Raw genomic sequence first — 24,289 nt, forward strand, 5'->3', positions numbered from 1 at the left:
CTGTATTGAGGAATTTTCTGAGGTCTCTGGATTAAAGATGAATAAGAGTACATCTATTTTATTTGCTCTTAAAGACTGTCCCTTAAAAGAAATGAGTGGTATACCAATTAAAGACACTGTCTTGGTATAATAATAGGTAAGGATTTGAAACAGAAATGAATTAAATTTTAAGCCCACTATTGAAGAGATCAAAAATAGATGTAATATGTGGTTAATGAGAGATCTGTCCTCAAATGGCCGTCTGTTGCTGTCGAAGGCAGACGGAATCTCAAGGTCTGTATACATATTAATGTATAACTCTGAACAATGTTGTTAAGGAATTGGATAAAACTCTTTATGATTTTATTTGGCAAGAAAAGGCTCACTATTTAAAAAAGGATATTATAAATAACAGCAAAGACTTGAAGTGTTTTTTTACAGGTCTGAATGTGGTATTTAAGATAAAATGGATAATTGAATACATTAAAAATAAAGAAATGTTGTGGCATATCTTTCCCAATTTTACATTGAACTCTTTGGGTGGCATAAATTTTCTTTTAAAATGTAACTTCTCTATTAATAAAATCCCAGTTAAATTGGCAAGTTTTCATAAGCAGGCATTGCTGGCTTGGCAGATGGTCTATAAACATAATTTTACACCTCATCTGTATTTTCTGTGGAATGATAGAGATCTCTTATACAAAAGGAAGTCTATCTTTATTCAATCATGGTATGACAATGGAATATTTACAGTCAGTCATTTACTTGATGAACATGGATTGCTTTTGTCATACTCAGAATTCCTTAAAAATATAAAGTTCCTGTAAAACCAAAAGACTTTGGTGCAATAACAAGTAAAGATGCATCACTGTTGCATAATTCTGTATACAGTGTGGACCAACAGCTAAAGATAAGTGATGATGTTTTATTTATTGGTGATATTAACATTGTTAAAGAGAAATGTAGTGATAGATATATTAGAAATGTATTAAAAAAGAATCATATATGGTATATTCACATATAAGTCTTCTGCTCATCAAAATTTGGAAACGTCGAGTGGAAGAAAGTATGGCTACTAACATATAACTTCTTTATAGGTAATGAAGTAAGACAGGTATCTTAAAATTGTACACAGAATTTCTCCTGTGAGAGTTATTTGAACGGTTTGAAGATGATAGAGAAAATGCTTCCTTTTTTTTCAATTTAACAACATAAAAACGGTGGACCAATTGGAGCGGTTTTCAAACCGACCGCAACTTTACGTAGGAGAGAGGTCCCCCCGCCCACTAATATTGATTGACAGGCGCGTCATCATATCCTCAGTTTGTTGATTCACGTCCGCCATTTTCAGCGTGAGTCGAAGCGATATCACTAAAGGAACACGCTAGCTCTATTTTTAGATGCAAGGCTCATTGGGCTCAACACAAGATCAATATTCTCCACATTATCGCTCTAATCGGAATTATTGGTTGTATCTTTAGGTAGGTTTGCAAACATGTGTACTTCTCATTGAGTCTACCTTATACTTCAGCCGTTTGCATTTCTCGCGATCCCAGAAGCTCCCTGTGATCTTAACTAGCATGCGTTTTACAATTCTAAACATCGGTTTCTATCAGGGTACACTCAAGTCAACGGCTGGGCGCCGCGGACCGCTGCAGAAACCTATGTTTAGAATTCAAAAATGCGTGGCGCGACGATTCGGGACACTTCATGTTTCTGCCGCGCCACAGAGAGTGTCTGGTGGTCCTGCTCCTTCTCTCAGTCTGTCTGCCTGTCTCTGTTGCAAACGCAGAGCGGGTGAGCTCATGGCCCCGCCCCCTTGTTATGTCAGTCATTTCTGTTGTACTTTATATTTTTCAAGTAAAGATCATTTGTTTATTTTTCTGGAACCAAAGGCCAAGTTACCTTATTAATCTTCTGCTCTTGGGTTCATCTGTAGAGGAGTTTGCTCATCAGGAAAAAGCCCCAACTTTGTGTCCAAGAGACCCGGGTTCAATCCTCACCTAAACCGACACCTAACATAAACAAAGTTGGCAACACTGACCTTAGTTAATTCCATATGAACAGCGCACTCACTGAGGACAGGATCACATTAGCTGTAATGAGGCGATACAGGAGAACCCGTAGTGCTTTTATACGGAGTACATGTAAAGAGAATATATGTTTTCGACTTGATCTGGTTAATCCAAAAGTAGACATATCAAGCTGTCTATAGATGTATCTCTCATGCCTGTTTGTTGAGTATTTGCTGAGTTTCTGTTAATTTTAATGACGTGTTTTTTCTAACACGGTCCACATGTTGAATGCGTGTCATGCAGGCATTGTAATATCAAAGCCTCGTGGGCTTGGCTGCATTAACTTTAATGAGCTCAGACTGAGAAACTAGGCAGTGTCATGTGTTGATGTGTTTAAAAGTAGACACTTCAAGCTTTCTATAGATAGATGTCTCATGTCTGTGTGATTTGTTTTCGTGGAGTTTCAGCGCATTTTACTGACGTGTTTCTTTTGGCCTAAGGATCAGCTATATTGAGGGAAACACACACTTGCGCAGTTGTATTCAGCGTTCATAAATATAACCTATAATCTAATAATATGCAGTGCAGCACATTTATTCAAGAGGAAGTACAGAATGAAAGAGCTTCTGTTTCCTTCCTGCTCTGTTTTCCTCCATCTGTCTGCTTTTCCCTATGTTGTGGTCCTCTTGCCCCAAATAATCCTGTGCTGTCCCATGATCCTCCAGGACGGGGCTCTTCACACCTGATCTGGCCTTCGAGGCCATCGTGAAACAGCAGATTGTTAAACTGAAGGAGCCCTGCCTTAAGTGTGTAGACCTTGTGGTGTCTGAACTCGCTACACTCATCCACAAGGGCACTGAAAAGGTAGAACGTGACCCGTTCTGGTTGACAGAGCCCTTAACCAATCAAATCCAGTCCTCTAACTGAACAGTTCTGGTTGACAGATTCCTTAACCAATCAAATCCAGTCCTCTAACTGAACAGTTTTGATTGACAGATTCCTTAACCAATCAAATCCAGTCCTCTAACTGAACAGTTTTGATTGACAGATCCCTTAACCCAGGGGTCACCAAACTTGTTCCTGGAGGTCCGGTATCCTGCAGATTTTAGCTTCAACTCTAATCAAACACACCTGAACAAGCTAATCAAGGTCTTACTAGGTATACTTGAAACAACCAGGCAGGTGTGTTGAGGCAAGTTGGAGCTAAACCCTGCAGGGTCACCGGCCCTCCAGGACCGTGATTGGTGACCCCTGCCTTAACCAATCAAATCCAGTCCTGTAACTGAACAGTTTAGATTGACAGATCCCTTAACCAATTAGTTTTATTCCTGTAACAGAACGCACTATGATTGACAGATCTTGTGACCAATCAAATCTCGTCCTGAAATCTCAGATGTATAATTGGCAGGTCCATTAACAAATCAAATCCAGTCCTGTAGCCAATCACCCTTTGATTGACAGATCCCTTAATCCATTTTACTCTTGTGAAGCTACGGTCACACCGGGCTTTGTGTGTGTGAAATTCTGTCGTGCGGCGCTGCGAAAAGGGGCAGGATTAAACAAGCTTATTAGACATTTTAAAAAGTGAGCGATTGCTCCATGTTTTACATTTTTGCCTAGAGAGGTCCTGTTTTGATCCTTGATTTGTCTCATGCAGTCAAGTGATGCGATTTAGCAGGTTAGAGTTCACCAAGCTTGAACTTTGCACCGCAGCAACCTGCGAAACTTAACGCATGACCCCGCGTTTCCGGTCTGACGCATTCGCGTGCGTATGAATGGAAGTCTATGGGAGAAAAAGTCAAGTGTGACCGCAGCTTAACCGAACAACTTTGATTGACAGATCCTCTAACCAATCAAATCCCATCCTGAAATCTCAGATGTATAATTGGCAGATCCCTTAACCAATCGAATCCAGTCCTGTAGCCGAACACCCTTTAATTTGACAGTTTCTTTAACCAATCAAATCCAGTGTCTGTGGGCGAGGTTCAGCTTGTGCTGTTTTTGCTCTGTGGTGATTCAGTTTGCATCATATCTGACTAACTTCTGAGTGCACTAAACTTGTGTGTGTGTGTGTGCGTGTGTGTGTGCGTGTGTGTGTCTGTGTGTTAGCAGCTCTAAATTGTTTTGTGTTGCAGCTGAACTCGTATCCTCGGCTGAGAGAAGAGACGGAGAGAATCGTCACCACACACGTCAGAGAGAGGGAGAGCAAAACCAAAGAGCAGGTGTGTGTGTGTGTGTCTGTGTGTGTGTGTGTGTTGCAGATTTGTCTCTGTGCTCTGATTTCTCTTAGTTAGCTTTTTTTTTAAGTCTTAATGTGAATAATTAATTTGTGTTAATTAATTCACTGGATAAAAGTGTGTTTGTTTTGGTAATCTTCGACTAAAGTCTGAGCTTCTGTTTTTATGTTTGTAGAGGCGCTCCTTCTGAGGGTTTCCATAGCAACTGCATATTAATACTCCCTCTTATCGTTTAGTTTGCTTTGAGGAAATGATGCGCAAAAGTAAAGATACACCCCCTACTCAATATTCATCATGCACAAAAAGAAAGTCCAGCCCCTACTCAATATTCATGAGGCAGAAAAGAAAGCCCCACTCTTCCTCAAAATTCATGATACACAAAAGAATGTCCCGCCCCCACTCAATATTCATGATGTAAAAAATAAAACCCCACCCCTACTCAATATTCATGACACACAAAAGAAAGCCCCGCCCCCACTCAATATACTTGATACACAAAAGAAAGCTCCGCCTCTACTCAATATTCAAGATGCACAAAAGAAAGCTCCGCCTCTACTCAATATTCAAGATGCACAAAAGAAAGCCCCGCCCCTACTCAATATTCATGTAACTGAGGTTTTACTTTTACTACTGATTCGTGTGTATCTAAATCCCTGCAGACAGTCGGTCAAAACTGTTTACTGCCGTCTATTAGGAGAAATTTACTCAGACTCCGTGTCTCATTCGTACATTTACTGAAGACAAGTTGTGGTTTTCTGAAATAATACAAAAATTAATCTCACATAAGTAATTATACACATAACATTTAGAACATCATATAACAATCCTTAGAATTATAAAATATGAACACAAATTGCAGTAACCACACACCATGTGAGCGCAAATAATTAGAGCAGTCGTTCCCTGACTGTCCACAAGAGGGCGCCAATAGACCACTAAACATGACTGAGGTGATTTTCCATAACCGAATAAATCAAGTATAACTCGATGAAACAGTCACGTTTATCCATGTAAAGTGTTTAGATTTAGTGCATTAAGTATACTACACATAAAAGCAAGGTTAATCATCAACTATCATCAATTACAACTGTAAAATCTGACATTAGGCGATATTGTGTTATGGCGCTATGACGCATTTCACCCACGATATGAAAAAAAACAAGGCATTTACATCAGTCAAACCAAATACACTTATTTTCTGTGCACGCACAACTATACACATCAGCAGTGGTATTGATCTGCATGTAAACGCTAGCAGATAAGCAGATAACTTTCACTTTGCAGCGATTTCAGTTCGGGTTCTTTGTCTGCTCGGCACACCTCATTCACTTCCTTCTCCAAGTCCCGCCTGTTAAAGTGACGATGAAATTGCTTATTGGTCAACAACACAATGTTCCAGAAGCCTTTTGAATAATTCATGATACACGAAAGAAAGCCCCGTCTTTACTCAATATTCATGTTACACAAAAGAAAGCCCCTCCCCCCGCTACTCAATATTCATGATGTAAAAAGAAAGCCCCTACTCAATACTCATGATGTAAAAATAAAGCCCCTCCCCTACTCAATATTCATGATGTAAAAATAAAGCCCCTCCCCTACTCAATACTCATGATGTAAAAATAAAGCCCCTCCCCTACTCAATATTCATGATGTAAAAATAAAGCCCCTCCCCTACTCAATACTCATGATGTAAAAATAAAGCCCCTCCCCTACTCAATACTCATGATGTAAAAAGAAAGCCCCTCCCCTACTCAATACTCATGATGTAAAAATAAAGCCCCTCCCCTACTCAATATTCATGATGTAAAAAGAAAGCCCCTCCCCTACTCAATACTCATGATGTAAAAAGAAAGCCCCTCCCCTACTCAATACTCATGATGTAAAAATAAAGCCCCTCCCCTACTCAATATTCATGATGTAAAAAGAAAGCCCCTCCCCTACTCAATATCCATGATGTAAAAAGAAAGCCCCTCCCCTACTCAATATTCATGATGTAAAAATAAAGCCCCTCCCCTACTCAATACTCATGATGTAAAAAGAAAGCCCCTCCCCTACTCAATATTAATGATGTAAAAAGAAAGCCCCTCCCCTACTCAATATTCATGATGTAAAAAGAAAGCCCCTCCCCTACTCAATATTCATGATGTAAAAAGAAAGCCCGTCCCTTACTTGCCACACAGAATGATCTACAATAATATGATATAGGCGACGCAGTGGCGCAGTAGGTAGTGCTGTCGCCTCACAGTAAGAAGGTCGCTGGTTTAAGCCTCGGCAGGGTCAGTTGGCGTTTCTGTGTGGAGTTTGCATGTTCTCCCAGTGTTGGTGTGGGTTTCCTCCATGTGCTCCGGTTTCCCCCACAGTCCAAACACATGCACCATAGGGGAATTGGGTAAGCTTAATTGTCTGTAGTGTATGAGTGTGTGTGTGAATGAGTGTGTATGGATGTTTCCCAGAGATGGGTTGCAGCTGGAAGGGCATCCGCTGCACAAAACATGTGCTGGATAAGTTGGTGGTTCATTCCGCTGTGTGGACCCCAGATTAATAAAGGGACTAAGCTGAAAAGCAAATGAATGAATGAATAATGTAATATAATATAATAAAATGGTCGTTCAGCATGACTGTGAAGGTTATTTGAAAATTTTTGAACACAGGTCCTCATATATTGTGTGTGTGTGTGTGTGTGTGTGTGTGTGTGTGTGTGTGTGTGTGTGTGTGTGTGTGTGTGTATGTGTTTCAGATGATGCTGCTGATCGACATCGAGCTCTCCTACATCAACACAAACCATGAAGACTTCATTGGATTCACCAAGTGAGTGACCCCTGACCTCGGTTGACCTTTGACCCTTGACCTCACCTGTTGATTGTGTGTGTGTGCTTGCGTGTGTAGTTGTGTATGCTTGTGTCTTTGTGTGTCTGGGATTGGGTGTGTGTTTGTGTGTGTGCCTGTCTGCATGTGTATGTATTTGTGTGTGCATGTGTTGGTTTTTGTGTGTGTGTGTGTGTGTGTGTGTGAGATTTGGTTCAATTGTGTGTGTTTTATGCGTTGTGTGTGTGTGTGTGTGTGTTTCAGTGCTCAGCAGAGAAGTGCCGCCGTCACTAAGAAGCAAACCGTTCCCAATCAGGTACGTCAGCGTCCACTCAGTCTCCGCCTTCTCTGATTGGCCTGTTCCACCTGCTCATTATCATATCCCCGCCCCCTCTGCTCAGGTGATCCGCCGTGGTTGGCTGACCATCAACAACAGCTTCATGAAGAGTTGGTCCAAGGACTACTGGTTCGTGCTGACGGCGGAGTCTCTGTCCTGGTACAAGGATGAGGAGGTGTGTGTGTGCGTGTGTGCGTGCATGCGTGTGTGTGTGACTGATGTAATCACTCCTGCGCTCGTGTTTCCAGGAGAAGGAGAAGAAGTTCATGCTGCCGCTGGATAACCTGAAGCTGCGGGACGTGGAGAAGAGCTTCATGAGCAACAAACACACCTTCAGCATCTTCAACACTGAGCAGAGGTGTGTGTGTGTGTGTGTGTGTGTGTGTGTGTGTGTGTGTGTGTGTGCGTGTGTGTGTCTGTCTGCCTCCATCTTTCTCTGCGCACGAGCGTGTGTGCGCATGTGTGTGATTTTGTGTGTGTCTGTGTGGTTTATTCAGTCTACTATTTGTCTTTGAAGCACAGATGAAGGAGACTCTGCTGGGTTGTTTCCAGTATAAAGCGATAGACAAGATTTATTTTATTATTGTTATCTTTTCAAATAAACTTTTCATTAGTTTTTCTTGATATAAAATACCAGACAAATATATAAAATGTAGACAAGTTCATCAATACATTTAGAAATTTATTCATCAATTCAGAAAATAAATAAATAATTCGACAACCAGTAACAAAAGTATAGAAATACTGAAAACAATAGTACAGAGCACAACAGGATAGACGTTCATATTTCAGGTGAGGAAATGAAAATCTCCACATATCTATTTCCTTGTAATCGCCATTCATTTTGGCCAACATTTTCTAATATGATTTCATCCATAATTTAAGTGTAGGGCATTGAATATCTTTCCAAAACCTCAGTATTATACGTGCTGCTGTAGTAATGCCCATAGTTATAAGGGTGAACTCATCATTTTTAATATGTGGAACCTCAGTTTTGTCACCTAAAAGGCATATCCTGGGTGAGAGAGGGATATTAAATCTCAGACATCTACCTAATTGTCTCAACACAGATTCCCAAAAGGGTTGAATCTTTGTACATTGCCATAATGCATGAAAGTATGGACCAATCTCCTGTTTACATGTCCAGCATTTATTATATAAGCATCTCATTCTAAAGTGTCACACTGGAGTGTAATAATACCTATGAAGTATCTTATACTGTATAACTTTACCTCTTCCTTCTGTTATACATGTTCCACTATGAGAGAGAATTCTGTCCCAGGTATCTTTATCTATATCACTGCTAATATATTTTAGTCTTACATTTTCAGTTTTTAATCATTAATCTTTGAACTTAATTTGTAAAACGTAGATACTTTTTGGAGCTGTTTTGGGAATTTTGAAAAATGTTTCCATCAAATCACTTTTATTGTCACATCATCAGCAGCACGTGTGCTATGATGAGTGAAAAGGTTAGGTGCTGGCTCCAGACAGTGCAAAATACAGACCATGCAAATACAGACAGTGCAAATACAATGACAGTGCAAAATACAACAGCATACTCCTCAAAAAAAAACAGGACAATGTAAAATTGACAGCGATATGTACAATGAATAGGTGTCCACACAGTTGTAGGCAGTATTGTTTCAAGTATGAATTGGTTAAAGTGCAGTGCATGCTACATATTGATGGTGTGCAGTGAGGGGTGTGGAAGAGTCTGTGTGGGGTGTGTTAAGTGTTCATCAGCCTGATAGTCTGAGGGAAGAAGATTTCCTTCAGTCGGCTGGTGCGTGACCGGATGCTGCGGAACCGTCTGCCTGAGGGTAGCAGAGAGAAAAGTCTATGGCTTGAGTCGCTGATGATTCTCTTGGCTTTCCTCATGCACCGCCTGGTGTAGATGTCCTGGAGGCAGGGAAGCTCACCTCCTACTACGCGTCCAACAGTTCACACAATCCTATGTAGGCCTTTGCAATTGCTGCTGGTGCTGTTTCCATACCAAGTGGTCCTACAGTCAGTCAGGATGCTCTCCACAGTGCAGGTGTAGAACGAGCGGAGGATGTGGGGGCTTATTTCCAACCTCCTCAGGAAGAGGAGGCGATGATGTGCCTTCCTCAGCACTGCGTCTGTGTGTACAGTCTATGTCAAATCCTCAGCGATGTGGACTCCAAGAAACTTGAAAGTGCTGACTCTCTCCACTGGTGTCCCGTTGATGGTGATGGGGGTGTGTTCTCTCTTCGATCTCCTGAAATCCACCACCAGCTCCTTGGTTTTGCTGATGTTGAGCGAGAGGTGGTTTTCCTGACACCACTGCATCAGAGTGTGCATCTCCTCTCTGTAGGCCGTCTCATCATTATTGGTGATTAGGCCCACCACCATTGTGTCCTCATCAGATTTGACGATGACGTTGGAGCTGTGTTTGGCTGTACAGTCATGTGTAAAGGGAGTTCAGGAGTGGGCTGAGAACACAGCCCTGTGGAGCACCAGTGTTGAGGATCAGTGTGGATGAGGTGATGTTGTTCATTCTGACCATCTGGCGCCTGCTTGACAGGAAGTCCAGGATCCAGTTGCACAGAGAGCTGTGTAGACCCAGATCCTGGAGCTTCACCACCAGCTTGGCAGGCACTATGGTGTTGAATGCTGAGCTGTAGTCCACAAACAGCATTCTCACATATCTGTTTTTGTTTTCCAGGTGAGACAGAGCAGTGTTCAAGGTGAAAGCAATTGCATCATCAGTGGAGTGGTTGTTTCTGTATGCAAATTGCAGATAATCAGCTTCTCAAAGCACTTGCTGAAGATTGGTGTCAGTGCAACTGGACACCAGTCATTCAAGCATGTGGTTTTAGCTGATTTCGGTATGGGCACAATAGTAGCTGTCTTAAAGCATGTGGGAACCACAGACCGAGAGAGCGGAAGGTTAAAGATGTCCGTGAAAACCCCCGCTAGATGGTGTGCACATGCTTTGAGTACATGTCCAGGAATGCCATACTGGGCCCGTAGCTTTCCGGATGTTCACGCGACGGAAAGATCTCCTTATGTCCGCTACAGAAACAGAGAGTGTGCTGGCGGTTTGGGTTTTGGCATCGGCCGCAGGAGCGCGCAGTGTGGGTGCGCTGTCCTGGGCTTCAAAGCGGGCGTAGAACGAGTTGAGCTCGTCTGGGAGAGACGCAGCAATGTTTACAGTGGTGGATTTGTTACCTTTAAAGTCCGTGATGTAATTAAGTCCCTGCCACATGCTCCTTGCGTTATTGATGTTAAATTGACCCTCTACCTTGTCTCTGTATTGACGTTTTGCTGCTTTGATGGTTTTCCTGAGGTTGTAATTTGCTTGTTTTTGTTCCTCTGCATTCCTAGATTTATAGGCGGAAGCTCACACTGATAAGGCTGTTCGAACTTCGCCATTGATCCGTGGTTTGGGTTGGGGTAAATACGGACAGTTTTTGATGGGACCACATCTTCTATGCATTTTCTGATGAAGCACGTAACTGTGTCTGAGTAAACGTCAATGTCGTCATCACACGCTGCCCGGAACATCTCCCAGTCCATGTGATCAAAACAGTCCTGAAGTATGGAATCCGATTGGTCCGTCCAGCTCTGAAGTGTCCTGAGGGTGGGTGGTTCCCTTTTCAGTTTCTGCCTGTAAGCAGGCAAGAGCAGAACAGAAGAGTGATCCGATTTGCCAAACGGTGGGCAGGGGAGGGATTTGTAGGCATTCCAGAACGGAGAGTAGCAATGGTCCAAAATCCGGTCACCACATGTGTTTGATGTGATATGTTGATCAAACATCACAGCCTTTATCAAATACAGTTCATTACATGCGTTACACACGCTACGACGTTTCATTTACTTGCACCCCATAGTGAATATACTTGCTTAATTACGTTGTAAAACATACACACCTATTAGCAATAAAACATTAAAGCAAAACACACTTTTAAACATGAAATGTCCAAAAATCTGAAAATGGGATTCAGAGCTGGTGAATGTGGGCCTATGCGGAAGGAAAATAGAGAAGCCAGGTATGTGCTAGAAAGAAGAGGAAGTAGCGGAGAAATTTGACGCTGAAAAGGAAAATAGGAGGAGGTGGAGAGACTCTACGCTTGGAGGGAGCGGAGCACTCGACACTGAGAGACAGAAGTAAAGTAGAAGTAAACGCTGGCTTTTTGTACCGAAACAATACGAGTGTTATCTCCCTGGGACAGCAAGAGGGGAGGGGGAGGATCACGTGCCCGAAGAGACACACATGTGTCTTTCTTCCTTTGGGTGTAAGTTAATAAACATAGTCATGTGAGGGGCCAAATGGCCGGATTTTAATTCCAAAACTTTGTTTTTCCCCTTCCAAGTGAACTTGAGTACTGCAGAGTGAGCTAGGGAGTGGCGAACACCGCGGTCCCATAGCAACTTCTTTGCTGTGGAGAATTTTTTCCTCTTCATTACCCGCTTCCTCGACATGTCCTTAAAAAAGGACAGCTTGCATTCCTCTCAGACCAGTCCTTTGTTCTTCTTGGCTTCTGCTAGCACTTTCTCTCTCGTGTCAAATCGCAGAAATTGTACCAGCACGACTCGAGGGAGCAGATCATCATTAGGCTTAGGTCTGAGATTACAGTGACTCTGTCAACCCGAATCCCTCTGATAGAATCTTTAATACATACTCGTTCATTTTGCAGCTCGTTCTTTCCCTTCTTTGAGGCCGATTATCTTGATGTAATTCTGTCTACTGCGATTTTCCAAGTCATCTACTTTATTCCATAGATCGTTCACATGCATCGCCATCCTTTCAGTTTCCCCCATCAGTTGGTTCAACTCATCCTCCACATGAGAAATACGGTGCTCCGCTTCATCTTATCTGGCTTGAACGGAGCTAATAGCATCTTTTAGTTCAGTAGTTGTGGTTTTAATAGTGATCTCGTCATTTGCCACCCCCTGTAATGTAGCATTCATTTTACCGATCTCCGTAAAGATCTTTCAAGTTCGGGTTTAGGTTGCTTGATTCTGACGGCTGGGGGTCATTAGCTTGGGGGCTAGTTGTTTTCAGGCGTGTTTGTACTCCTCGGATTAGTTGCTTGGAAGTTGCCATACTGTCAACTTCTGTTTTCTTTGAGTTTAAAATAAGTTGTCTGTCAAAGTTTGGTTAAGTTTGAGAAGCATATATATGTAAATGTTCCAATTAATGGTGGTTATCAGGAGATACTCTCTAGTATGCTGCCATTTCCTCGCTTACCATCACGTGACTCCTTTATTCTGTTTTTAATCTAATGTGTGTGTGTGTGTGTGTGTGTGTGTGTGTGTGTGTGTGTGTTTGTGTGTGTGTGTGTGTGTGTGTTTCAGGAACGTGTATAAAGACCAGCGTCAGATCGAGCTGGCCTGCACCACTCAGGAGGATGCGGACAGCTGGAAAGCCTCTTTCCTCAGAGCGGGAGTCTATCCTGAGAATGACCAGGTACAGGAGTGTGTGTGTGTGTGTCTGTGTGTGTGTGTTTAAGGGTAAGGACACACCAAGCTGATGTTTGGCTGTTGGGCTTCATTGGTCTGGGGTTATCTTCAGAGCTGATTGGTCGATTCAGCATGTAGACTCGGCATCAGCTGAAGAGAGTTGGTCCCTGCTGGAGTGGAGATGTAACAGGGTTAAAATAATGTTTCATTGTCTTTCACCAAAAAGTGTTATTGTGTTTATTTTGTGGTTGTTGGGAGACCTCTTGTGGCAGCAGTGTGTAACTTTCACCTTTCACCTGCAAAGCCCAGGAGAAATGGTCGCTGAATACTGAGAGGCGGCAGGTAAAATGTGCTCCAGCCAAATGTAACAGATTCTGTATTGTAACACAGGTTAATAACACATACAAGCCCAATATGAACAATAAGAGATGTTTCATATCAAATCTATTGAGTGATTGCCGTGTGTGACCAACTTTGTGTGGGTTAGTTTGCTCATGCTATGTGTAGCTGGAATGACAACACTAATATGAGCAGGGGTGAATTCTTACTTTTTGTTTGGTTTTTAGATCCATGTTTAAATGTTGGCAGAGGATATATATTTCTGTTACAGGTATGTTAAACTTTCTTATAGAAATAATGTTTTGTTAAAATGACTTTATGTGGCTACACAAGAGAAATGGTTGCTGAATACAGAGAGGCGATGCATGTTTAAATCCGTACTGTTGCCAGAGGATATATATATCTGTTACAGAACAAACAACGCAAAACGTGTCGGCGCAATAGCCTAGTGGTTAGCGCGTCGACATATGGTGCAGTAGCACGTCAGGGCATCGCGAGTTCGAATCCCGGCTCGACGACATTTCCCTACCCTACCCCCCTCTCTCTCTCTCCAACTTCGCTTCCTGTCTAAATACTGTCCTATATAATAAAGGCAAAATGGCCAAAAAATAAATCTTAAAAAAAAAAAAAAACAACGCAAAACGCAGTTCTCTGTGTCTGTGATTTGAGTGTCATTGGGGAAGGAAGGGTTACAGAGACACGTTCTCTAGTGCAGATGCAGAACACACACTCTCCTTCTGTCTGTTTGGTGTGTTCATGAGCAGCTTGCTGTTTCAGACAGGAGGCAACGGCACAGCTGGGTATCAGGGGTAGTTGTTTGGTATGTCCCAGCCCTGAGTGTGTGTGTGTGTGTGTGTGTGTGTGTTTGATTGACTGATCTGTTTGTGAATATGTGATTAACTTCTGTGTGTGTGTGTGTGTGTGTGTGTGTGTGTGTGTGTGGAGAACGAGGACGCATCAGCAGACTCTCTCTCCATAGACCCTCAGCTGGAGCGTAAGGTTGAGACCATCAGGAATCTGGTGGACTCGTACATCAGCATCGTCAACAAGACCATCCGAGACCTGATGCCCAAAACCATCATGCACCTGATGATCAACAGCGTGAGTACTCAAACGCCCCTGTGTGTGTGTGTGTGTGTGTGTGTCATATTTATATGTGAAGTTTATTTATAAACTAATTTCGAGAGGATCACGTGCTTATGATTGACACGGCTGGCCCTGAGTCAAGCTAATGTAATCTCCGAAGTGGAGACCCACCCTACTCCTGCCCCTCTCTATTCAGGACTGACATGGCTGCAAACCACCTAAATACTACCTCTGTGAAACCTCCATCACCCCCAAATACCCTCTGATCATATTCCACAGTGTGGAATGCTTCCAAAGATCTTCACACATTTTTAAAGCAACTTTCTACTGTTTTTCCCTACCCTCCATCACCCCATTCATTTCTAATCTCTACGCTACAAGAACATGCAAGTCAGTTCTACTAATACCTACCCTCTGGTGCTCTGGGATGACTGAAACTTCCAACCCCCACAAGTCTTTCAGCAGATGATGCTAATCATTTCATAACATGATACCAATTCCAAAAGCACCTAAAGGTCATCCTCCGCCTCCAGATTTCCCACAAATCCCTCTTTTCAGTCATTCATCTAGAATCGGAGCAGTTATCTCTGCAGCCCATAGGGCTGTCCCAGCAATCCAGACCCATGGCATCAGACTCGGCCATCAGCCTCAGCCATTACTACATCAAAACTGTCCAACAGACCCTCACCAGGCACCACTCACCCATTGGTAGCCAAAGGAATCAGCCTAACGCTGAGCATTACCCACGCTCCTCCCTCCCTGTCTCCCCAGCACGGACTCGACTCTGCTTTTCCCCTCAGCACAGTATTACTCTCCCCTGCTCGTCGCTCCAAAGCGAGCAAAATCTGCATACTCTCCCCTTTTTCTTTTCTTCCAGCTTCCTTGCATGCACTACTCAGGTTCTCTAACTCCCGCAGGAGTGACACCCCAAGTGCCAACTCCTGCAGGAGCCATGCCCACTCCAGCCAACCCTTCACCATTCACTCCCACTGCAAAAGTCACCACTACCCTCTCCTTTTCCTTACTCTCACAGGATTCTGGCTCCCACAGCTGACTCCCGCAGGAGTTATCTTCAGCTTAGACTCCCGCAGGAGTCAACCACTGCCCCCTCGGCCAATAATTTAACCTTTCTTTCTTCCAGTGTTGAGTGCTCCGCTCTCTTCCAGCGTCGAGTCTCTCCACCCCTACCCTTCCTTCTGGTGTTGAGTGCTCCGTTCCCTCTGAGCGTTCGAGTCTCTCCACCCCCCCCTTTCTGTCCCAGCGTCGAGTGCTCCGCTCCCTCTCAACGTCGAGTCTCTCTGCCCCACTTTTATTTCTGCCTCCCAGCGGTGAGTGCTCCGCTTCCTCCAAGCGTTGAGTCTCTCTGCTGCCCCCCTCCTTTATTTCTTTTCAGCGTCAAACTTCTACGTTACCCTCTTCTTCCGTTTAGCACATATCCTGCTTCTCTATTTTTCCTCCGCATAGGCCCTCACCCACCTGCTCTGACTCCCGCAGGAGTCATATCCAAGCAGGAGTCCCGGTCTCTTCCCGCAGGAGTCCCCACCGCCCACTCCCTTTCCCAACTTCTGCAGGAATCTGGCCCCGCAGCTCTGACTCTCGCAGGAGTGTTACCCCGAGCTTCGACTCCCGCAGGAGTCAATCACCCCCCCCCACACACTAGATATTTTTTTTCTTCCTTCCAGCTTCGAGTACTCTGCTCTCTTCCAGAATCGAGTCTCTCTGCCCCTACCCTTCTTTCTGGTGTCAAGTGCTCCGCTCCCTTCGAGCGTCCGAATCTCTCTGCCCCCCCTTCCCTGTCCCAGCGTCGAGTGCTCATCTCCCTCTTAGCGTAGAGTCTCTCCACCTCCTCCTATTTTCCTTTTCAGCGTCAAATTTCTCCGCTACTTCCTCTTCTTTCTAGCACATACCTGGCTTCTGTATTTTCCTTCCGCATAGGCCCACATTCACCAGCTCTGAATCCCGCTGGAGTTACTCCCGAGCACGACTCCCGCTGGAGTCCGTAGCCGCAGCCCCTTCCAGCAGGAGTCCCCACTGCCCCCTCCCGCTCCCGACTCCAGCTGGAAAAATTGGCCCAGCAGCTCTGACTCCTGCAGGAGTGTTACCCCGAGCTTCGACTCCCGCAGGAGTCTATGCCTACCCACGCACCTGCAGGAGCCCCTCTCTTTCTCCTATCCTTTCTAAATAATATATCCAGCAGCCGGATATAGCATTGATATCAGTGCCTTTGTGGAGGTTCTTCAATACGGGCTGCTGGCCCGAGCAAAAAGCATCTTGGGGGGGGGGGGGGGGGGGGGGGAGTTCTCGAGATCTACCTGAGCTCAAACTCCCCTCTCGCCCTGCAAACGGGAGGGAGCCCCGGGCTCGAGGATCTCATGAGCTCAGGGCTCTCTCCCGGGACAGCATGCCAAACTACCTTTATTACCAATCATCATCTAAGTGTGAACTCTTGAAGTGAAGTTTATTTGTAAACTAATTTCGAGAGGATCACGTGCTTATGATTGACACGACAGGCTCCTAGTCAAGCCAACATACTATCCACCAATCAGAAGATTCCTAACTCGGTATAAATAACCAAGCATATTACCTTTAGTCATCTTTGTCCTAAAGAATGCCCCCTTCCACCCCCTCTCCTCCTCTTTTCCTCTATAGGGCAGCACCGCGGCCCAGTGGGTAGCACTGTGGCCTCAAACCATGCCTCTGGTTCGGGTCTCTACCCGCTCGGTCAGCATTTCTGTGTGGAGTTCATGTTCTCCCCGTGCTTGCGTGGGTTTTCTCCGGGTCCTCCGGTTTCCTTCCACAGTCCAAAAAACATGAGACAAGTAAATTGACTAAACCAAATCAGCACCATATTCAAATTCCACCAGTAACACACCACCTTAGCAATCCTTAAGCAGCAGGAGGGGGTGGGGAGGGTTCTCGAGATCTGCCTGAGCTCAAACTCCCCTCTCACCCTGCAAACGGGAGGGAGCCCCGGGCTCGAGGATCTCATAAGCTCAGGGCTCTCTCCCAGGACAGCATGCCAAACTAGCTTATTACCAAACATCAGCTAAATGTGAACTCTTTAAATATATATAGCATTCTGTGGTCTTGTGTGTGTGTGTGACTATTCTGACTGTGTGTGTGTGTGCGCGTGTGTGTGTGTGTGTCAGGTGAAGGAGTTCATCTACTCTGAGTTGCAGGCGTACCTGTACTCGTCAGGTGATCAGAACAGTCTGATGGAGGAGTCGGCGGAGCAGGAGCAGCGGCGGGACGAGATGCTCCGCATGTACAACGCTCTGAGAGAGGCTCTGAAGATCATCGGGGACATCAGCACATCCACCGTCACCATACCTATGCCTCCGCCGGTGGACAATACCTGGATACACACTGACCCCAGGTGCACACACACACACACACACACACACACAAGCACATCCACCGTCACTATACCTGTATGGCGAGTGGATAGTGCCACGGATAATGGAACGAAGGAGACAGTCGTGTACTTTTACATCTGAGAAGGTTACGTTGCCTCAACAAACGTGTGATAAGCACGCCGGCTCAAACACGTATGACACTGACGTCGCCTTAACAAACGTGTCATAACCATTTCCCAACATACATGTCATGTGACGCCAAATAATAAAGTAACCTTAGCTTGTTGTTTTACGACAAATTTCTATTCATTATTTTATATAATTCACCATCACTATAAATGTGGTTTAACTTTAATTTTAACAAGTTAACATGAATTATTGTGAGATGTATAATCCCTTTATGTTATGTTTATGTTGATATCCGGAGGAATATTTAAACCATAAATTATAAGAATAACAATAAAATAACATATTAGGAGAAGCTGCCCACATGAATGCAGTAATAAATGGTTGATTATTGTTTATATTGAAAGTAGCCTAGATCTTGATATAAACCTATGATGAACAACAATGCATTGTAATATTACAACACCCAAAAACTTTATTTAGGCTTTTTTACTTAGAATTCTCATGGTCAGAATGCAGATTTCTGTATAATGGAACACATTTGAATCTGTTTTTAATCATTGATATATTCTTGTTGTTTTTATGTTGTATACTTGTTTCTTTTAGGCTACTCTTGTTTATGTAAAGCACTTTAAATTACCATTGTCAAAGTTGTATGAAATGTGATATTAAAATAAACTCGCCTTGCCTTGAAAGCGGCATAAAAAAGCCCCAAAGTAGACGCTTATTTGTTGACATAATACAGTGAAAAAAGCTATATGTATGCTAATTTAAGCCATTTCAAGACATAATTTGTGCGTGTATAATTTACCCGGCACTTATGTACACAGCGACCTCTGGTGGTCAAGAACATGAACTTGACCTTCACAGTTATTCAATGCAGCTAAACTATAAGCCTAAACTGGCCATATTATGTTATGTTTCTTCATGATCAAGTATTATAAAATATTCCTGCAATTTAATAGACTACTAATTTGGTAACACTTTATAATAATAACTACACACTAATCAGCTATTAGGCATTAGCACATAGAGTTTATTATTTAAGCATTCATTTTACATTAATAGACATTATAAGCTATTATATTATATTATATTATATTATATTATATTATATTATATTATATTATATAATAAGCTACAAATTGTGTATAACTTACAAACACAAGTATAATATGCTTAATGATTTTATACTTTAATTATTAAAATTTTGCCACTAAATTGTGTTGCATTGTTTACAAACCAGCCATTGAAGAGTAGCTGGTGTTTTTATAAGCTGAATCAGAATTTATTGGATTATTAATTTATTTAAATGAACATCGATATTGTTTTTCGGGCATTAAGTAACAGTTATTTTGTATGTTAAATGCTATTATAAGGGTAAGTCGTGTGAGGCGGCGTACTTAGGCCAAGTCATGCGAGGCGGCGTCTTCGTTAAGACTTACCATACACGTCAATTTTTTTGTCAATTTTCTTACGTGCGTTGCCACTACGTCACTGCCTAAAATGGTTTTAATATGACGTCGCCGTGTCGTCATATAATCGAAATGGTCGATTGCTCCTTCTCCTTCTCCATGTAAGGCTGAGAAGTGGCACGATCCACTCGCCATATACCTGTACCCCCGCCAATGGACGACACCTAGATTCACAGCGACCCCAGGTGCGCACACACACATACACACACACAAACACACGCACACACACACACACACAGAAACATATATCAACACATCCATCATCACTATACCTGTGCCCCCGCCGGTGGACAACACCTGGATACACACTGACCCCAGGTGCACACACACATCAGAACATCCACCATCACCATACCTGTGCCCCCACTGCTGGACGACACACACACACACACACACACACACGCATACACAACACCTGGATACACACCAACCACAGGTGTGCACACACACACACACACACACACAGTCTTAAACACAAACCGCTGGTGGACGACACACCAAGCCCAGGTGCATGCACACACACACACACACACACACACACACACACTCTTACACATATGATGTAGTTTTGGCTGTTTTTCAGAGCTCGTTATTGATATGCAAAATACGATGGGACTATCGCAACTGTCCCACCTTTACAGGTACTCTGCCCTGCACCAACTGTGGGCCAGTGGCATAATTCCCCCCTATTTTCTTCCTTTAGCACCAGTTAGGGAGTTAGGGATGTACTCTATATAAGGGTTGGTGGTTACAGCCGGTCATCAGATGGGCACCCCCCTTTCCTTGGTGTTTCACCGATTTAAGCCCATGACACCTCGGGAGGGCTCGACAGCAGATCTAGCGTCCTGGATCTACTCCTGCTGACCACCACCCAACTCTATGATATGGTTTGTCTTTCAACAGGTTGTCTTTTCCACCGAACCTCCCTTTGTAGCCAAATCCAGCGAGATGTTGCTTCCGCCTCTTTAGTAACCTTTCCTACAAGGCGTTTCCTGGCCATTCCTTCAATTCCCAGCCGTCTGAGGGTTCTCCAGAGTGACTGCCCCGCAAACCCCCTACAACCCACCTCTACTGGTAAATTCCAGGTCCTCCATCCATTCTCCTGGCTCTCAAGTATAAGACTTTGATATTTCTTGAGCTTACTTTTATGGGCCTCCTCCATTCTTTCCTCCCAGGGTATTGTAAGTTCTATAAGCACCACCTGTTTGGTGCCTCTAGACCAGAGGACAATATCTGGTCTGAGGCTAGTCTGTGCAATTTCCTTTGGGTAATTAAGCTGCTTTTAAAGGTCTGCTCGCATTTCCCAATCCTTTGCTGAGGCCAGAACGCCTCCTCTCCTTCGTCCTACTGCAGTGCTCTCTCGTGACCTAATAAGCTAAATAAAGCACTGCCCATCAGAATGCTGTTTCACCTTCTTCCCTGCCTGCTCCAATCCATCCTCCAACTGAGAGAGGATTTTATCATGCCGCCACCGGAATTTCCCGTTTGCCAAACTTGACTGGCATGCTGATAGGACATGCTCAAGATTTGCCTGCTTTCCACATAGTGAGCAGCTTGGCCTCTCAACCATCCCCCAGATATGAAGGTTTGATGGAGTCAGAAGACGTCATAGACCGAACACAGCAGGAACTATATGCGTTGTCCTTCCATGCTCCAAATATCTTGCCATGTCAGGGCCCTTTCTCTTATGCCCTCCCATCTTATCCAGCTACCCTGCTTGTTCATGCCCACAGCTTTAACTCGCCGAGTTTCCTCCTCTGCTTTGCGGACCTCTCTTTGTATTAGCCTGCGGCGTTCCTTTGGGTCCGCTTTGTTCCAGCTCACGCTAGTGAAGCAGCCCAATCCAAGCCTTCCCTGCGCTACTGTCCCAACAATATCTGCATGCTGCAGTCGTTCCTCGGCATCCCTTAGCGCTTCATTAGCTGACCATTTGGGGCCTGCCCTAACCACAATATCTGCCTGGCGTACTTTTTCATCCTTACTGTCTCACAACATTATGGCCTGCCGAGTTTTGGTTACTTTGTACTCCTCCAGGACTGATGGCACACCCAACCACCGTCGTAGATAGGTGTTCATCTTCCTCTCCAGTCCTTCTACTGTAGAGACAGGCACCTCATAAACAAGCAGAGGCCAGAACAGTCTAGGAAGTACTCCATGCTGGTAACCCCAGGCCTTATATTTGCCAGGTAGGCCACTCTATTAATGTATTATTATGTGAATATTTAATGAGCAGTGTTATGATTATTCCCTCATTAGCATCTCATCGGCAAATGCAGCTTAGCTTTCCAGGTGTTTCCTCCTGAATAAAAAACACCTCCTCTAACCTCTGTACAGAGCTCTGCATGACCTTGTGTATTGACAGAAGTGTGTGTGTGTGTGTGTGTGTTTCTCTTCTCAGTCCTCCATCTCCACATAAGCCATCAGCAGGATCAGCCCCGCCCCCTTGTCATGCTCCTGCAGTGCGAGGCCCCACCCCTGGAGCTCCAGCCCCGCCTCCTCAAAACCCCTCCCCTGCCTTTGGAGCTCCGCCTGTTCCCTCCAGACCCTCTACACTGGAGCCAGCTGCAGCTTCGCCCCCTCAGGTACCATCCCGCCCTGCACAAGTCCCGCCCACTCTGCCACCCGAGATACCCAGGTATGACTGACAGCTCACACACACACTCACATTCCTGACACATCACTCAAGCTCACTTCAGATTATATAACAAGCGGTTGTGTGTGTGTGTGTGTGTGTGTGTGTGTGTGTGTGTGTGTGTGTGTGTGTGTGTGTGTGTGTGTGTGTGTGTGTGTGTGTTTCTCCTCAGTTCTCCGTCTCAGCATAAGCCATCAGCAGGATCAGCCCCGCCCCCTGGTCGTCCTCATGCAGTGCAAGGCCCCACCCCTGGAGCTCCAGCCCTGCCTCCTCTAAACCCCTCCCCTGCCTTTCGAGCTCCGCCTGTTCCCTCCAGACCCACTACACTGGAGCCAGCTGTAGCTCCACCCCCTCAGGTGCCGTCCCGCCCTGCACAAGTCCTGCCCACTCTGCCACCCGGGATACCCAGGTATGACTGACAGCTCACACACACTCGCATTCCTGACACACCAATTAAGCTTACTTCAAAAAATATAATGTGTGTGTGTGTGTGTGTGTGTGTGTGTGTGTGCGCGTGTGTGTGTGTGTGTGTGTTTCTCTTCTCAGTCCTCCATCTCAGCCTGTTCCCTCCAGACCCACTACACTGGAGCCAGCTTCAGCTCCGCCCCCTCAGGTGCCATTCCGCCCTGCACAAGTCCCGCCCACTCTGCCACTCAGGTATGACTGACAGCTCACACACTGGCATTCCTGACACAACAATCAAGCTTACTTTAGATTATATAGTGTGTGTGTGTGTGTGTGTGTGTGTGGGTGTGTGTGTGTGTGTGGCAGGAGACCTCCAGCGACTCCAAACAGACCCACAATCATCCGCCCGTCAGAACCATCTCTGCTGGACTGAAGAATGAGCTGCACACCAGTGCTAGACATCAACACACACACACACACACACACACCAGAGGAGATGACAACAAAACACACATGTGCATACACACACACACACACACACTAGAGACAATGCACACGTCAGAGCACACACACACTACACCAGAGGAGATAACAACACACAATACTCAGACACACACTAACACACACACACACGCTACTCATAAACACACACAAGCCTTGCCAAAAAAGACAAGAACACACACACACTAACACACATCATGTCAGATGAGACCACAACACACACACACACGACAACAACACACAAGCACACACATTACACCAGAGATGACAACACACACACAACTCACAAACACACACAAGCCTTGCCAAAGATAGGACAACACACACACTATCGCACGTCTCTGATGAGCCACAACACACACACACACACACACATGACAGCAACACACATATGTATATGCACACACACTAAACCAGAGGAGACAACAACACACACTACTTACAAGCGCACACAGCCCATGCCAGAAAGATGACAACACACACACACACGACAACATGCACAAGCACACACTACACCAGAAGAGATGAGTCACATACACACACTCTACTCTCTCACACACACAAACACACACACTCTACTACTCACAAACGCACACAAGCCATGCCAAAAAATATAACAACACACACACACACACTGACATGCATCACATCAGATGAGACCTAGTGTGTACACGCACTACACCAGAGGAAACAACACACACACACTACTCACAAACACACACAAGCCTTGCCAAAGGAAAAGGACAAGACACACACCAACACACATGTCAGATGAGACCACAACACGCACACTCACACACACACACACACATCGCATCAGATGAGACTTACACATACTACAACAAAGAAAAAAAAAAACACACACTACTCACAAACACACACAAGCCCTGCCAAAAACACACACACTAATACATCATATCATTATAAAATGTCAACACACACACACACACACTGGTGTCATTTCTCAGCTTCACACACTTCAGGGCATTTACAGCAGCAATAACACACATTTCTCTGTGTGTGTGTGTGTGTGTGTGTGTGTGTGTGTGTGTGTGTGTGTGTGTGTGTCTATGTTCAGGGAATCTTACAGCAGTGTTTACAGAAATACACTCCATTCACTGCCTCTAACACTCATAATAACACTAGTGAACTGACTGCTGGTGTTTCTGCATCAGTACAGTAATATTTGCACATGCAGTGGTGTGTGTGTGTGTGTGTGTGTGTGTGTGTGTGCTGTTGTTTATCAGTCTTTAAAGAGCCCCTATTATACACTAAATAGGTTCATATATGACTGCTATTAGTATGACTACTATGGCGAGGGCTTAAACGGAGCAGTGCTCATAATATCAAGCAAGAAAAAGAAAAAGTCCGCTGTGAAACAGAACCTGCACTGTAGGAAACTCAGTTTAGATCTGTTTAGGGTAAGAGGTGTGTGAGTTACTGCCGTCGGTCTATCACTGAATGTGTCAGGAATATCAAAACAAAACCAACTTAACCCCGCTCCTTTAGCGCCCCTCATAGAGCTTGATCCACGCTGGCATTTCTCCTCTTGGGTTTTAGGTTTTG

At 44.5% G+C, this 24,289-nt stretch overlaps 1 protein-coding gene across 2 annotated transcripts in view; it reads left to right on the plus strand.

The window, feature by feature from the left end:
• dnm2b (dynamin 2b) overlaps positions 1 to 23,271 on the plus strand; it is a 76,030-nt gene extending 52,759 nt beyond the window's left edge. For both annotated transcript variants that reach the window (XM_056454391.1, XM_056454383.1), the window contains exons 12-23: positions 4,130 to 4,216; positions 6,969 to 7,039; positions 7,301 to 7,352; positions 7,438 to 7,548; positions 7,622 to 7,731; positions 12,699 to 12,810; positions 14,088 to 14,243; positions 17,378 to 17,604; positions 21,584 to 21,820; positions 21,990 to 22,226; positions 22,364 to 22,474; positions 22,589 to 23,271. In XM_056454391.1, coding sequence (XP_056310366.1) covers positions 4,130 to 4,216; positions 6,969 to 7,039; positions 7,301 to 7,352; positions 7,438 to 7,548; positions 7,622 to 7,731; positions 12,699 to 12,810; positions 14,088 to 14,243; positions 17,378 to 17,604; positions 21,584 to 21,820; positions 21,990 to 22,226; positions 22,364 to 22,474; positions 22,589 to 22,655 — 1,578 coding nt within the window. In that variant the 3' untranslated portion in view covers positions 22,656 to 23,271. The remainder of the gene's footprint in view (positions 1 to 4,129; positions 4,217 to 6,968; positions 7,040 to 7,300; positions 7,353 to 7,437; positions 7,549 to 7,621; positions 7,732 to 12,698; positions 12,811 to 14,087; positions 14,244 to 17,377; positions 17,605 to 21,583; positions 21,821 to 21,989; positions 22,227 to 22,363; positions 22,475 to 22,588) is intronic.
• Positions 23,272 to 24,289: the final 1,018 nt, after the last annotated feature.

Source organism: Danio aesculapii, chromosome 1 (assembly GCF_903798145.1).
Source record: "Danio aesculapii chromosome 1, fDanAes4.1, whole genome shotgun sequence".
Taxonomy (NCBI): Eukaryota; Metazoa; Chordata; class Actinopteri; order Cypriniformes; family Danionidae; genus Danio; species Danio aesculapii.